Source organism: Arabidopsis lyrata (genome assembly GCF_000004255.2).
Source record: "Arabidopsis lyrata subsp. lyrata unplaced genomic scaffold ARALYscaffold_8, whole genome shotgun sequence".
NCBI lineage: Eukaryota > Viridiplantae > Streptophyta > Magnoliopsida > Brassicales > Brassicaceae > Arabidopsis > Arabidopsis lyrata.
In genome coordinates this window covers 1,295,095-1,309,917 of record NW_003302548.1, presented here as the reverse complement: position 1 = coordinate 1,309,917, position 14,823 = coordinate 1,295,095, and the positions used below count along the sequence as shown (strand labels likewise).

The 14,823-nt window shown below is 30.2% G+C and overlaps 2 protein-coding genes and 1 long non-coding RNA gene across 4 annotated transcripts; 2 read left to right on the top strand and 1 right to left on the bottom strand.

Annotated features, from left to right (window-relative positions):
• The first annotated feature begins 371 nt into the window (after window positions 1-371).
• On the top strand, window positions 372-2,318 carry LOC9299514 (rac-like GTP-binding protein ARAC2). Its single transcript, XM_002865168.2, has 7 exons — window positions 372-696; window positions 1,044-1,131; window positions 1,211-1,320; window positions 1,423-1,486; window positions 1,710-1,774; window positions 1,903-1,968; window positions 2,075-2,318. Exons 1-7 carry the CDS (start codon window positions 598-600, stop codon window positions 2,186-2,188), a joined length of 606 nt encoding a protein of 201 aa, XP_002865214.1. The 5' UTR covers window positions 372-597; the 3' UTR covers window positions 2,189-2,318.
• Window positions 2,319-4,592: 2,274 nt separating this feature from the next.
• On the bottom strand, window positions 4,593-5,175 carry LOC110227778. The gene is made up of 3 exons (XR_002331456.1): window positions 5,056-5,175; window positions 4,871-4,913; window positions 4,593-4,798 (listed from the first exon to the last, which is right to left on the bottom strand). It is a non-coding gene; the product is annotated as an uncharacterized LOC110227778 (long non-coding RNA).
• Window positions 5,176-10,066: 4,891 nt separating this feature from the next.
• Window positions 10,067-12,156, top strand: LOC9299513 (WUSCHEL-related homeobox 8). Of its 2 annotated transcripts, none has more exons than XM_021014446.1 (4): window positions 10,067-10,361; window positions 10,526-11,137; window positions 11,606-11,835; window positions 11,938-12,156. In XM_021014446.1, the coding sequence occupies exons 1-4, from the start codon at window positions 10,226-10,228 to the stop codon at window positions 11,941-11,943; spliced, it is 984 nt and encodes a 327-aa protein (XP_020870105.1). In that variant the 5' UTR covers window positions 10,067-10,225; the 3' UTR covers window positions 11,944-12,156. The 2 variants fall into 2 exon arrangements, with proteins under 2 accessions (XP_020870105.1, XP_002865213.1); XM_002865167.2 differs by having other exon boundaries at window positions 11,603-11,835.
• The last annotated feature ends 2,667 nt before the right edge of the window (window positions 12,157-14,823 follow it).

The following is a 14,823-nucleotide window of genomic DNA, read 5'->3' as shown; positions in this document are numbered from 1 at the left end:
CTTAAAAATCCACTCACAACCAACACCAAACGACTACATCACTTTCGGTGACCACATGATCTTGCACTTGAAGTAAAAGAAATACTCAATTCCTAATCATTTTAACTCATTAATTTAATTATATTAAAAATATTTGACCAATACGAAAGGCAAAAGGTGAGCAACCAGATCAAATTTGGCGAGAAATACAAATAAGTGAATAAATTTTTAAAATAACAATTAACTACTTTCAATATATGAATTTAATATTTTTATTTTAAGAAAAAAAATAATTCAATTGATTCAGTGAGAGGTTGTTCGGGTTACTTGGTTTATTCGATATGAGGATATATAAGTTCCTTAATTCGGTATTAATTCGGATAATTTGATATGTTTGCTTCAAATTTCATCATAGACCAATAAGAAAATAATAACTAACAATAATAGTTGTAATCAGAATCATCCTCCTCACCAATAAACAATAATAATCATCACAAAAACCTTCTTAAGAACCCTCCACCACTTCTCTTCTCTTCTGAACATAAAAGCCAAGCACATACACAAATTCATTAAAAAAAAAAAAAAAAAACAGGAGAAATTGAAACAGAAGCAAAGAAAATGAGCACAGCAAGATTCATTAAGTGTGTGACTGTCGGAGATGGAGCAGTAGGAAAGACTTGTATGCTAATTTCATATACCAGCAATACTTTTCCTACGGTAACTGTTAATTTCTTAACAATTCTTTTAATTTTTATAAAATCTTTATCAAAATTGATGTTTTAAGAGTTTTTAGTCTCTTGAAGATTCGTTTCAACAAAGCCTAGTTTAGTAATACGAGCTTAGTTTCGTCTTTTGGTTTATATTTCTATATCTTAGTGTTTAATCTTATATTTTTTTTGAGAATTGTAAACGTAAAAACGAATATTTCTCATTTGATACTACTGGACCTAAACTAAATCTGAATTCAAACCCAAGCTGCTGTATTTTGCTATCTGTTTACTTAAGAAACATAGTTCTAAATATGTTTTTTTGATCTATAAATGATTTAACTATCTAATTTACAGGATTATGTTCCAACAGTTTTCGACAATTTCAGCGCAAATGTGGTGGTCGACGGGAGTACCGTGAACCTCGGTCTGTGGGATACTGCCGGTACGTATGATTACTTGATTATACTAAAACTGATTATTGATAATTTAAGTTATAATTATAATTAATGTGGAATTATCAGGGCAGGAAGATTATAATAGACTTAGGCCTTTGAGTTACAGAGGAGCAGATGTGTTTTTATTAGCATTTTCCCTTATTAGCAAGGCCAGTTACGAGAATATTCACAAAAAGGTAGCTTTAAAATCTATTCTTCTTTTTCTATTTTTGATTACGGTAAAAGCATTTGTAGAATAGTTACTGCCGAGATTGATTAATTAATCTGTCGATTAATAGTGGCTTCCGGAGCTGAAACATTATGCGCCTAGCATCCCCATTGTGCTCGTCGGTACAAAATTAGGTACAAAAAGTATTCTTTTATTGGTTCTTAAAGAATTTTAATCAACATTTAGTCAAAAATTCGTTATGGTCTTATCAATAAGGTTTGGAGTAATGGCCCATTTAGGCTCTATCATTTAAACATTGATTTATTTTGTTTAATAATATCTTTTGTTTTTGATAAATGATTTTTATTTATAGTATCTTTGTTTTTGGAAAAATAATGTTACACAAAATGAATTCAGATTTGAGGGATGATAAGCAGTTCTTGAAGGATCATCCTGGATCAGTATCTATAACAACTGCTCAGGTACCATTAATAAATAACTTAATTTGATAATCTTTTTTTTTTTAAAGTAAATATTCTTAATAGTTTAATCTATATAAGAAAATAATCATAAACTGTGATTTGAAAGTGTGAATGAATTTGAGTAACAGGGAGAAGAATTAAGGAAGATGATTGGAGCCGTAAGGTACTTAGAGTGCAGCTCCAAAACCCAACAGGTATTTAAATTTTATACATGTAAATTTAATTACTTAATATACATAGATTCAAATAATACAATAAAATTTAGTAAACTGATTTATTATTATTTTCAAAATTTTATAGAATGTGAAGGCAGTGTTTGATACAGCGATAAGGGTAGCTTTGAGGCCACCTAAGGCAAAGAATAAGATAAAACCATTGAAGACTAAGAGATCAAGATTATGCTTTTTCCTCTAATATTTGAACAAATTTAAATAAATAAAAAAAACATTTACATATACATGTATTTCGATATTTTTTTTTGTTTTGTTTTATGTTGTACTTGAAATAGTGGACTTTTCTTAGTCATCAAAAATTTTCCACCATACATATAATTGTTAAATATCAAACTACAAGATATGAAACAAAGTATATTATAGCCGAGATTTAGGTTATCTTCCAGATAGAACTCAGTACCAAAAAGCCTAAGAAATCACCTTACTGCATTAGTTTCTATTCTCTTTGTCCTGCTGGCAACTGCAATGTATTATGAGTTTACTAGCTAGTAGCTACTACTGCTTAACGCAGGAGTAACTGTACATATGAGCTAAAAGTTAAAAGGTAATAAAATCTGAATTAGCTTGTGCTCATTGTGATTTAATTTTAAATTAACATCAACATGCTACTCAAGACATACCAACCGTTGGAAAACCACTATAGTGAAATGGGAAGTATTCACCAAATACTGAAGAGTCGTACCGATACATGCCCATGCCCACTCAATGAAGATTGCAGAAGAAGAGTTAGCTTAGAGTCACGAAATGAGACATGAATTGAACTAATAAGAGATAATTTATCATCAAAACATCATAAAGATTCATCTCAATGGTTAGGTGAAGTGCTCCTAATTCTATTATATAGGAAAAGTAAAAATAATATGCCTAATTCAAATAGGAGAAGGTAAATTAATTTTATTTTATTTTTATTGCTATAGTTATTTTATAAACAATTGTACAATCAAATCTTTGTGAATATACACGGCGGCTTTCTTTGTTTTAATCTAACTCACCTTTTTTCGTTGGTAGAGGTTAACAAACTAAATATTAGGTTAAATGCATGACATACGTTAGCGGATATCTTGAATTTTTTTGGTAATATATATAATTAATATCGAAATATATTTAGGTGATAATGATAGATTAAGAATTGACGAATTATAATTTTCTCATTAAAAACGCAAGTTTGTAAATAAGATATTTGTGAATATAAATCAGTTATAGAAAAAGAAAGACCATGCACAAATTTGTCTTATATCGCTAGTAGCTAATAATCATCACAATTTTTTTAGAAGATCCAAAAAACAAACAAAAAACAGCAATAAGTAAAGTGTAAACGGTATGATTCAACTAACTAGATCAAAGGAAAGGAAAACTTCATCAAATATTTCCTTTTTTCGATTTATTTTTTTAAATAAAACATGAACAAAATGGCGGCAAGGAAACAGCAGCCGGAAATGGGAGCAAGCCGGAGGAAGGGACAGAGCCAATGAGAGGGAGAGAGCCGGTGGGAAGACGAGTACCGGTAGGAACACGAGTGCCGGTGGGAAGATAACTAGATAAGCCATTGCAGTGATAGGAGAAGAGAAATGTTTTGTAGACCTAAGAGCAGATTGTGAGACATAAAAATCGAGAAATGCTTCCTTTATATAGGAAGTAAAAATACATCTAATCTCGTTGTTGTTCAATATCTCGTAACTTTTCTAATCTTTTTTTGTGATGGTGACTGTATTACTTGTCTTTTATGAGCTTGAAAGCGATTCTTGTTTCTCCAAGTTCAAATTCAAAGTCAGTCTAGTCCTTAAGCGTTTGTAAATTCCAGCAGAAAACAGAGCATAAGAGTATATGCAATGCCAGTTTCTCACCAAAGTCTCTCATCTATAAAAGTAATAATAAAATAAGAAATAATAATATTTAATTATGTGAGTCTTTCAAAAAAATGGAGAAAGTCTCTCAAAGTCTCTCCTATGAGAGATTCTCTCAACTTTTTTGAAAAACTCACATAATTAAATATTATTATTTTTTATTTTATTATTACTTTTATAGTTGAGAGACTTTGGTGAAAGAATTGGATTGCACATTCTCTTAATAAACCTGAAAGAAAGAGAATTAGTCGATGTCTCCAAGAAAGAGAATTAGTCCATGTCTACACTCTACTTCTTATTATTATTTGAATGGAAATATTGTTGATGAACCTTTTCGTATACCTCATTGTATAATTCATGATATGAAAGACAGAGAAAGAACTTGTGTATCATAATAACTGAATTCCACATCTAGGGTGAAAGAGGGCTTAGTTCCATGAATGAGAATGAGAATTCTTCTATATAAAATCCATGAAATCAAGCCCATAATCCTCGTACAACGGCTCAGTCAATACTTCTTAGGTTATGCTCTATTAAACAGACCAATATAAGGTCATTAATTATCCCAAGTAAAAGAATAATAAACATACAGATAGCATAACCAGATTTGATCAGATAACTTAGTATTAATAAATCAGATGGAAGTAGAATGTTTATGGGAATTATATTTTCAGGAAAAAAATCCTCACCACACTATTTACACAAGTACTGTAATCAAGGTACAAAAGACATTTGCTCAAGTGAAGTGACAAAACGGACTCATATAAAGAACAAAGAAGACTCGATGTAGCCCCTAAGACACATATTAATGTTACTCGAAAAACAAAAGATGAGCCAAATTCAGAGAGTACATCAAGCAAACATCGAGAACCTTATCAAATATCGCTCCCTTTGGCAGTAATTCTATTCATCTGCAAAATTATCATCCATTCACATGTAACAACAACCTGCAATAAGAAAATGAAGAAATTATTCACATGTATGTAACTTACGAACATATTAGGTTTTAAATTCTTCACCACAAGCGTTTCGAGTTGCTCCTCCTTGAGTCAATCATCAAACCTTGACATGAATCAAACAAAGAAACGATTGTAGCAGTGATCAACCAAAAGATTTTAACAAAGAAATAGTCCCAAAGATATAAGGAGTAACAATCTCTCTGAAATAGAACCAATTAAGAATCGCAACCCTAAATAACACTTACGAAGATGAAATCCTTCATGATTTGCCCCAATCTTATGCGTTTCGAGTTCCTCCTCCTTGAGTTCCTTCGAGAGAAGCACAAAAATCAGGCACAACCTTGTTTAAATTTCAAATTACGAACATGTTAGGCTTCAATTCAATTCCTTCACGATTTGCGGTGTTTCGAGTTCCTCCTCTTCCGTCTTTTGCTTCATCGACGATCTTCTAGGTCGATCGTTCTAGAGAGATACACAAAAATCTGAAAATCTTGTTTGAATTTCGTTTTCTAATTAAACACACAACTTACAAAACCAAATTCACAACAGATATGATTCTGCCTAATTTGAAATAATACAATTTTTTTTTTTGAAAATGGTTTAATTGAAATAATACATTATTACGAGACTATTTAAAAATCTTTTCTTTCTAATTCTTTCACAGCTTCAATCCAATGACTATAATATATATATATGCCACATTACATAGCCGATATGATTGGATTAGATTATACAGCTTATTACGATATGATTTTGACTATAATCCAATCCGATATGATTTTGACTATAATCCAATCCAATGACTATAATATTATTATAGTCTATAATAATAGACAAAAGTTCCATATGAATTCTCTTGTACAATTTTCACTCTCAAAAATTAAATACTAAATGCCACACACATTTGTTGCCAAAAAATATTTAAAAACTACAATATATCATTAGCACCATTACATAGCCGAATTCAGAGTCGTTGCAAATAACAATTACAAACACTTTGTAACAGTTTATAAAAAATGAAAATGGCAAAAGCAGAAGATGTATCAAGAATGTTGGTTTGGTACATCAATAATAACCGGTTTTGATTGGGACATGTAAAGAAGAGGTAGGTCTGATAATGGCAATGAGTTTATCCTAATCCATGTGTGATCGAAATATTATCCTTTTTCATGGGATTATAGTTTACTTAGAAAAGTACTAGAAATGAAAAATTTTCAAAATAAGAAAAGATGCCTTAGTAAAAGTACTAGGAATGGAGAATTTCATATCAAGAGTAAAACCGCTTATTAGAAAACCTCCGACGAACACTATACTAACTTGATGGTCAAATGGTTTTTTAGATTACTGTTGTGGATATTGATTCTGATTCAACTTTGCAATTGGTTTAATTGTCTTGTTAAGAAGAATTGATGGCCGGTTTGATGGAGTTGGTAAACCGAGATTGAAGGAGCAATTGGAAGTCTTTTTTCGCGAGAGAGGGTTATCAAGTATTTGGGTTTGTTATAAATACCCCATTCTTCTCTCCTTCTCTATATTGTTTTTTATTCTCTTCTTTGTAACAGAAAGCTGACACTCCAATGTTGTGAGCTCAAGCTTGGATCTTGTTTCATCTCTTTGAGATAGTGGATTGCCGAACTGATTCGGCCCCATACGTAGACCTGATCACACCGATCTTGTCGAACTGGGTAACAAACGTGTGTTCTTTCGTTTTCCGCAATTTCTTTCATTGTTTTTGAGCTGATTCGAAGTTCGTATACACACGAGTGAGTATTTGTGAGGTTGCGAATAGTTGTTAATCGAAGATCGGAGTTGTATAATTACCAAAAGAAACTCGAACAAAAAAGGTTGAATGTGATTGTAGTTTGGACCCGGACGAAAACCAAATCTTTTTAGTTTTTTGGAATGAACACAAGTCAAGGTTCTACACAATAATTAGAGCTTTAACTTAGGACAATAAAGTGCAAATTACTATTAAAAGTGCAAATTACTTGTAAAAAAATCAAAATAAAAGCTCAAAAAGAGTTTCACATAAGAAAAGATCAATCAATTTTTATCTCCCTAAAACTCTAATTTATGTCATGCTGGGGCTGAGATACCACGTTAAGAAAAAATAATCACTAGTTTATCCATAATACAGAAAATCAGAAATATATATAGGATATATCTAGTGGGATTATTGTTTAAAATACCATTTTTGGGGAAAAACTTACGAAAATGCGATTTTTTGAATAGTTTACGGATTTTGCCCTTTTTAAACACTTAAAAATGTACGTATTTTGTGATTTTTTTTTGCAAAAATACATACTTTATACCAAATACTAAACCCTAAGAACAAATGTAACCGACTAAACCCAAACATAACGAGTGAAACGCATATTAAATCATATTTTTAGAGCTTGCAAAAAGGTAAAATCCACAAACTATTCAAAAAATGGCAAAATCTACAAATATCACTATGAAAAAGGGCAAAATCCGTAATTAATTATATATTTAGTCGTTAACATTTTTGTTGTAGTCGTAAAAGTTATTCAAAGACTGCGATGGTATGATGGATTAGTTAGTAGTATCAAGAAAACAAAAAGTGTCCAATCTGATCATCATTAAAGCGGCGTGGATTGGCGGGAAAAGATGAGGCGTGTGGCAATGGTAAAAGTGACAAAATCAGAAAGCATAAGTCAAAAAGAAAAAATATATTTGTCTCCCTATGTAATTACTCTACTACTACTCATTGCATATATAAATATGAACCATTTTACATTCATTTTTGTTTAATCATTCACTGTATATGTTTGGTTTTGTTTCAAAAGCTAAATGTAATGTGTCATCCTTGTGAAGAAAGATATGCATGTATATACTTGGAAAGAAATATATACATATATGTGGAGTTGATTGTTATTACATAGTAAATCTTGTAGTTATATGTACGATTGTTCATTCATTAATTATTTTATTGTAATCGAAAAATGAATGATTCATCCTAATTGTTATTTTTACTATAAACGTACGGGTAAACTAACACTTGTCTATTAATGAATATATACATGGAGGCACAATACATCATATATGTACAATAACGTGATACTCCCTCCGTTTCGTTTTAGTTATCGTTTTAGGACTTAAATTTTGTTTCGTTTTAGTTGTCGTTTTAGGTTTTCAATACAAATATTTGGTAAAAATTCCAGTATTATTCCTATTGTTTTAATGTTGTGGCCAATAAATTTTTTTATAAAATATATTAATAAAGGGTAAAACAGAAAATTTAATGTTTTCTTAATCTGTGTGAAAAAACCTTAAACGAAAACTAAAACGAAACGGAGGGAGTATTAAATAGAGACTGACATCGGATAACTGAAAACATTTTTAACCAAGCTATACCTGTGAAACTCTTTATATATTCATTTAAAGTGATTAGTGATATTGTAATCAACCCCAACTTTATTTAGTTAACATTAAACGAATATTTTGCATATATTATGTAAACATATACTAGTTATTATGTGACAAAAGTTTTGTTTTTTTTTAACGTTTTTTTTTAAATCGATTTTGCTGAACCCAATGTTTTCAAGCCGACCAAGATCTATCCTAGAGACACAAGGTTCATAGAAGTCTTAATTCATTTGTAAAACTATGTATTTAGCTCGTAACTAAAACTCACTGATTTCTAAATCTAACATGAAGATTTTAATTAGTGTTTAGAAATCGTTTCAAATTTACAAAGCTTACTTTGACAAAGAAATTTTTTTTTTTACAAAGCTTACTCTTCTACTTTGAGCTGAAATCGTAGTTAAATCTAGTGGTAAATCACTACACGAATTTTTATAATTTTGATCGAATAACAAATGATTTTGTTTAGATTTGTCGATCTAGTTGAACTGTTTTTCTTTTATCTTTGGTTCAAATTCTCTGAGGGAAATTCAGTTACGCCAAAACATTAATGTCATTACCTCTTTTCTGTATTCGAACTCATGAAATCAAATGTATGTTTACTAATTTTAAATTTTCGCTCCAATGTTTTTGTAAGTGCTCGTTTTTGTGTAGAGCTCTAAAAATTGTCTTTGTAACAAAATTTTATCAAATAAGAATGATGCTTGGTGAAATACAAATATTGTATAACAAAATCTACTAACCAATAGAAATCCTTTGTGTGAAATATAAAAACTTGTGAACATTTAAATAATATACTAATAAATAAACAAAGCTGTATGAACGGATTCTTAAATAATACACTAATAAATAAACAAAGCTGTAAGTTTGAGGGAAAAAAAAAAGAGGAAAAAAATGTGTGTAACGGATTCTTTGATGTGGGTTTCATGCTCTATATACGTCGTATTTTTCATGTTTAGGGTTGTTTTGAAATTTTGTGTAACGGAATTTATGGTTACTGTTTTTTTATAAATAAAAAACAGATAAAATATTTATGATATTATCAAAGTTATGTGAAAAAAAAAAGAGAGAAGAGGGGAGATTGTAGCTGAAAATCAAAAGTAAATCTAGAAACGGCAGAAAAATCACTTTAATTCAAAGTCTTCGTAGTTTGTGAAGATTTGTATTTTTCCTCATAGTCAATTTAGATGATGAGACTGAAAGTGTGCCGTATTTGTAATGGGGACAAGTCACCACTTTTGCACCAGTTACATTGTTCTTTTTCTGTCTATTTTCCACATATTCACATACTTAAAGAAAACGGTTTCAAATTAACATGGTTAATTATTTGAGAATTTTCCATCTAATTATATTGATAAAGCATAACTAAAAGCAATCCATTACTTCAGTTTCATTTAATTAATTTCTGTTAAAGATTTCTCTTATTATTGACTAAATATTTAATGAGTAAATATGACCCCTCGAGTCAATCCAAATCCCCATCTTAATTACTTAATTTGTACAACCGATATTATGAAAATGAGAGAAAGAATTGTATGAAAATTCATTTAAAAGTAGATATATAAATCGTATGGTATTTAAAAAAAAAACACTTTATAATTGGTTAAAATTTCATCACTTCATATGCATTTCCTGATAATTAGTTTAAGAGTACGAATTCAATTAATCCGAATTACATAGACACAAAACAAGTGTAATGAACGTACACAAAAAAAAAAAAAAACAAAAACAAAGTTTAATTGATAAAGTAAAAAAATTTGTGTCTCTTGAGAAATGCACACAGTATGCAATTTCCCTTGCTTTTTTTTTTCTTTCGCTCTAATTTTACGTTTTATAATTTCTATTAGTTATTAAATGTAGTAAAACGAAAAACCAAAGGGTAGGTAAAGAGGCTAATATATAACGTGAGAGTAGATTTGCTCTTCTCTCATTACCCTATCAACCCTAAGTAATCTCTCTCAATCATCATCCTATCAACCCTAAGTAATCTCTCTCGATCATTATCATCATCATCATCATCAATTCATCATCATGTCCTCAAACAAAAATTGGCCAAGCATGTTCAAATCCAAACCTTGCAACAATAATCATCATCATCAACATGAAATCGATACTCCATCTTACATGCACTACTCTAATTGCAACCTATCATCTTCCTTTTCTTCAGGTACCACAAAATTTACATTATCTCCTTCATTTTCTTCTGTTAATTTTATTAGAAAAAAGTATATTTTTAGTTTTACTTGATTGTAGAAATAAGCTATATGAACGATTTTATGTACATATGTTAAGACATGCATGCATGATGATATAAACCGCTCTATGAATCAGATCGGGTACCAGATCCTAAACCGAGATGGAACCCTAAACCGGAGCAGATTCGGATACTCGAATCAATCTTCAATTCCGGTACTGTTAACCCACCTAGAGAGGAGATTCAAAGAATCCGGATCCGGCTTCAAGAGTACGGTCAAATCGGTGATGCTAATGTGTTTTACTGGTTTCAAAACCGGAAATCTCGAGCAAAACACAAGCTTCGTGTTCATCACAAAAACCCTAAAATGTCAAAGAAGGACAAGATGGTTATTCCTAATAATGATGCTGATCATTGTTTTGGTTTTGTTAACCAAGAAACCGGATTATTTCCGGTTCAAAACAATGAATTGGTGGTAACCGAACCGGCCAGTTTTCTATTCCCGGTTCATAATGATCCGAGCGCAGCTCAATCAGGGTTTGGTTTTAGTGATTTTGTTGTACCGGTGGTAACGGAAGAAGGGATGGCTTTCTCTACCGTTAATAACGGCGTTAATTTGGAGACTGATGACAGTTTTGATAAAATTCCGGCGATCAATCTATACGGAGGAGATGGAAATGGCGGTGGAAATTGTTTTTCTCCTTTGACTGCTCCTTTGACTGTTCCATTAGCCATCAATCAATCTCAAGGTGAATTAATCATTTCGAAATAGTAAATATTGTTCATATTTTTCTTTTCGAAATAGTTTTATTTCCTTCATTTGCTCAACATACAAAAAAATAAATATTATAAATAATGCATTTATATATAATTAGTGTACCAAATTTAGTATATATCATATAGTTCTTACCATACGTATGCATGTGTTATCACATGTCACATATACATAGAAATGTACGTTCATTATTCATATATTAGTTTGTATATATATATATTGGTCATATATATAATATTAGATAGGTCATAATCATATAATATGGCAAATAAATTATTCAACTATCCTATATTTTGGAACGAGTAACGCATGCATACGTGTTTTGGGGAAAAGACGTTTTGGTCTTTAGATTTGACTGTTTATTTTCTTGGGATAAATTAGTATTATTTCATTATTTTGACTAACATTAATTATCAAAACATGTTCCATTGGTCACAAGAAGAACGAGATATAATATTATCCGGTGATGAAGATGTTGAGAATAGTGTTTCTCCGGTGCGAATGACGGTGTTTATTAACGACATGCCTTTTGAGGTAGTGCCCGGATTATTCAACGTTAAAGCAGCTTTTGGAAACGATGCTGTTTTGATCAACTCGTTTGGGCAACCTATTCATACAGATGAATTTGGTGTTACTTATCAACCTCTCCAAAACGGGGCAATCTATTATCTTGTGAGTTTTTTTTTTTTATCTTTTTGATATAAAGTTAAATGGTCATAAGATTTTTGTTTTTCTTGTAGGAATTGCTCAAAATTTTTGTGTTTGGTTTTGCAGATTTAGAAGATATTGAAGATTGAGTGTTATGGTGTTATGGTGCTATGGATGAATATTAATATAATAAAAGATTTCTGCGATTTATTTAGTTATTTATTATATAAATTTCTCATTTGTTATCTTTAAATTTTTGAACAATTTAAAGGATCTTTTCATTTTCAAGACTTTGAAAAATAAAGAATGGAATTAAGATATAGCTTCATTAAAGTTTGTTCCCAATGTACCAAATTTATGTTTACTTGTGCACTTCTATTATTTTTTAAAAATATATATCTTATCTAATATTATGTCATTAGAAAATATGTTAGTTATCAAAACCTTCTAGATCTTTTAAAGAAGAAACAATTGCTGAAAGATGGTTATGATAAAATAGTACTTCCTTTGTTCTAAAATATAAATTGTAGCCATGAACCAAATTTAGGAAGAACTTAACTTCTTTGTTTAGAGTAGTTCAAATGGCTTGGAAAAATGTTGTTGACAACAACAACATCAAAAAAGGACTTGAAAAAATATTCAATTAGTTGATGTTTATCCATCCTCTCACGCACTGCTCTAGTTTCCTCGGTTTTTTGCTCGCCTGCGTAAGGTCATTGTTCTAGTGTTGGGTCTTTGGGTTTTTTTAGAATTTCTGAAATATTTTTCTTTTGCACAAGTAGATTTAAAATGGGCCAAGATTGAGATATCATAAGCGTAACTTATTGTGGCCCATTAATAACCAATTCTATTTTGTGCGTGTATGTAAACGCTATGTTCGTTGAATCCCTTTGTCTTACTCTCTCATTTCCAAAATCTAGAAACCCTAAAAAGAAAGAAAAAACCAAAACGCGATCTCATGGCCTCCGACGAACGAGATTGTAACTTTGGTTATATGACTGGGAAAGATGCGGGAAAACGGCCAATTCTCTCCTAAACTTAGTTGCTTTATCGTATTCATACATAAAACTTTGTTGTGTGCCTTTAACTATATAAACTCATGTTAAATTTAAATTTCATACACGAACAAAACAAATCCGGTCTAAACCTACAAATCGTCAAACATCGTTAATGTTCCGTTGACAGAAAGCTGAATAGGATGTCACGTGTACGATAATACAAAATAACGTCGTTTTGTTTTAAAAATAAAAAAAAAAGGTAAAATCCCTAAAACCATGACTTGAACCCCTGATCATAAAGCCGTAACCGAACATGCAGAGTTTGTAGAATACATAATCTAAATTTTGTAGAACATGTAGAATGTATAGAATATACATTCTAATTTCAGAAGACGTATTCTAAACTTTATAGATAAAATTTTATCCATCTAAAACATCAACAAAACGACATATTTTTGACATTTTATATATCCTCATGTCTTCTTCATCATTTTAATACAAATTTTTCTTAATTGTTTTTGAAACAATTGGTTCAATCTTATGCAAGGGGTAGTTTAGGATCAGTTGATATTTGTTCATAGAATTCATATATGGACAAATACTTAAATATTTATCCTTTATTTCCAATTTTCCCAAAAATATATTCAAAAATCGGGTTTAAAACCCACGATGTTTCAGTTATTTAAAAAGCCTATTGCGGGATCAGATGGTAATGAGCTGCGTAAACGAGTTTAATGTTGTGGGTTCGAAACCCAAATTTTATAAATCTTTAATTCCAACAAACAAAACGACGTCGTTTTAAGTCACATCATCATACACGTGTCAGCTTACTCAAAAACCGTAACGGTTGACAAATATTCGTTAATTACGATTCCAAATTATGCTCTAGATGTAAAGTTTGAGTATGAAACTAAATTTTTTTTTGTAGTTTGGGTATGAATTAAGTCTATATGTTTGTATAGATCAGAAAACACATTTTGCGGATTGTATGGATACGAAAATATCCTTTTCCCCGAGATGAAAAAATTAAGGTTGGGTCAAATATGCGCAGTGGGAAGAGTCGCAAATGGATTACGCGCGTGCTCAAAGCGTATGGGAACATCCAAGTTTGGATTGTTATTTTGTAACTCATATACCCATATTTGATGCAAAATATGTATTTTTTTTTTTTTAAGGAAAAGTAAATGTATATTGATGTCATTGAGACTTCTAACTTAAATATAAAAATCTTTTATATAAAATTTTAAAGAATAAAGATAGAGACATCGGTGAATTCTTTTGATATGGCATAAATTTTACACTTTTATTGTTTGGTATCAAAATTTTACACTGTTTCGACGTCAATATTTATACTCACGTGTTATGTGGATCCTAATATATGATGACGTTCAGTAATTAGCTATTACTTTAACTAGGTGTAGCGTGGTTGTTATTTTAAAAATTGTTAAAAAATATTATGTTGACCGTTCTAGTTCCTATATTATATTTATTATTTTTGTTTTATTATGTACGTAGTTTAATAAAGAGAAGTTCTTACGAAAGTTAGATCCCTCTAATGTAATTACAAGTTTTAAGGTTATATTCATCTTTGATTTGAAATCATTTATACTTTTTTTATGTATAAATATGATTATTTATATTGCTAATATCCTAATCTGTTTTCAGCATACAACAATAACAATATAAGATATATTGATACAATAATATGTAATTATGTTTACTTACGTAGTTTGAAACTTGCCTAACCTTATTCTAAACAAACAAATTTTTTTTTTGCATGTACTCTTTTGATCTAGCACTCCAACCACATCATGATAGACTCATGATTAAATACTAGATTTACATAACTTGAATAACATATGTATAATTAACTATTCATTTTCTTCGAGAATTTTTATATGAAAAGAAAAGAAAAAAATAAAAAAAAATTGGAGATTCATTGAAGTCAACACTTTTACATCTCTGCTCATGCATATAAGTCATATCAGAGAAAATATGGTGTCTTGAATTCCTT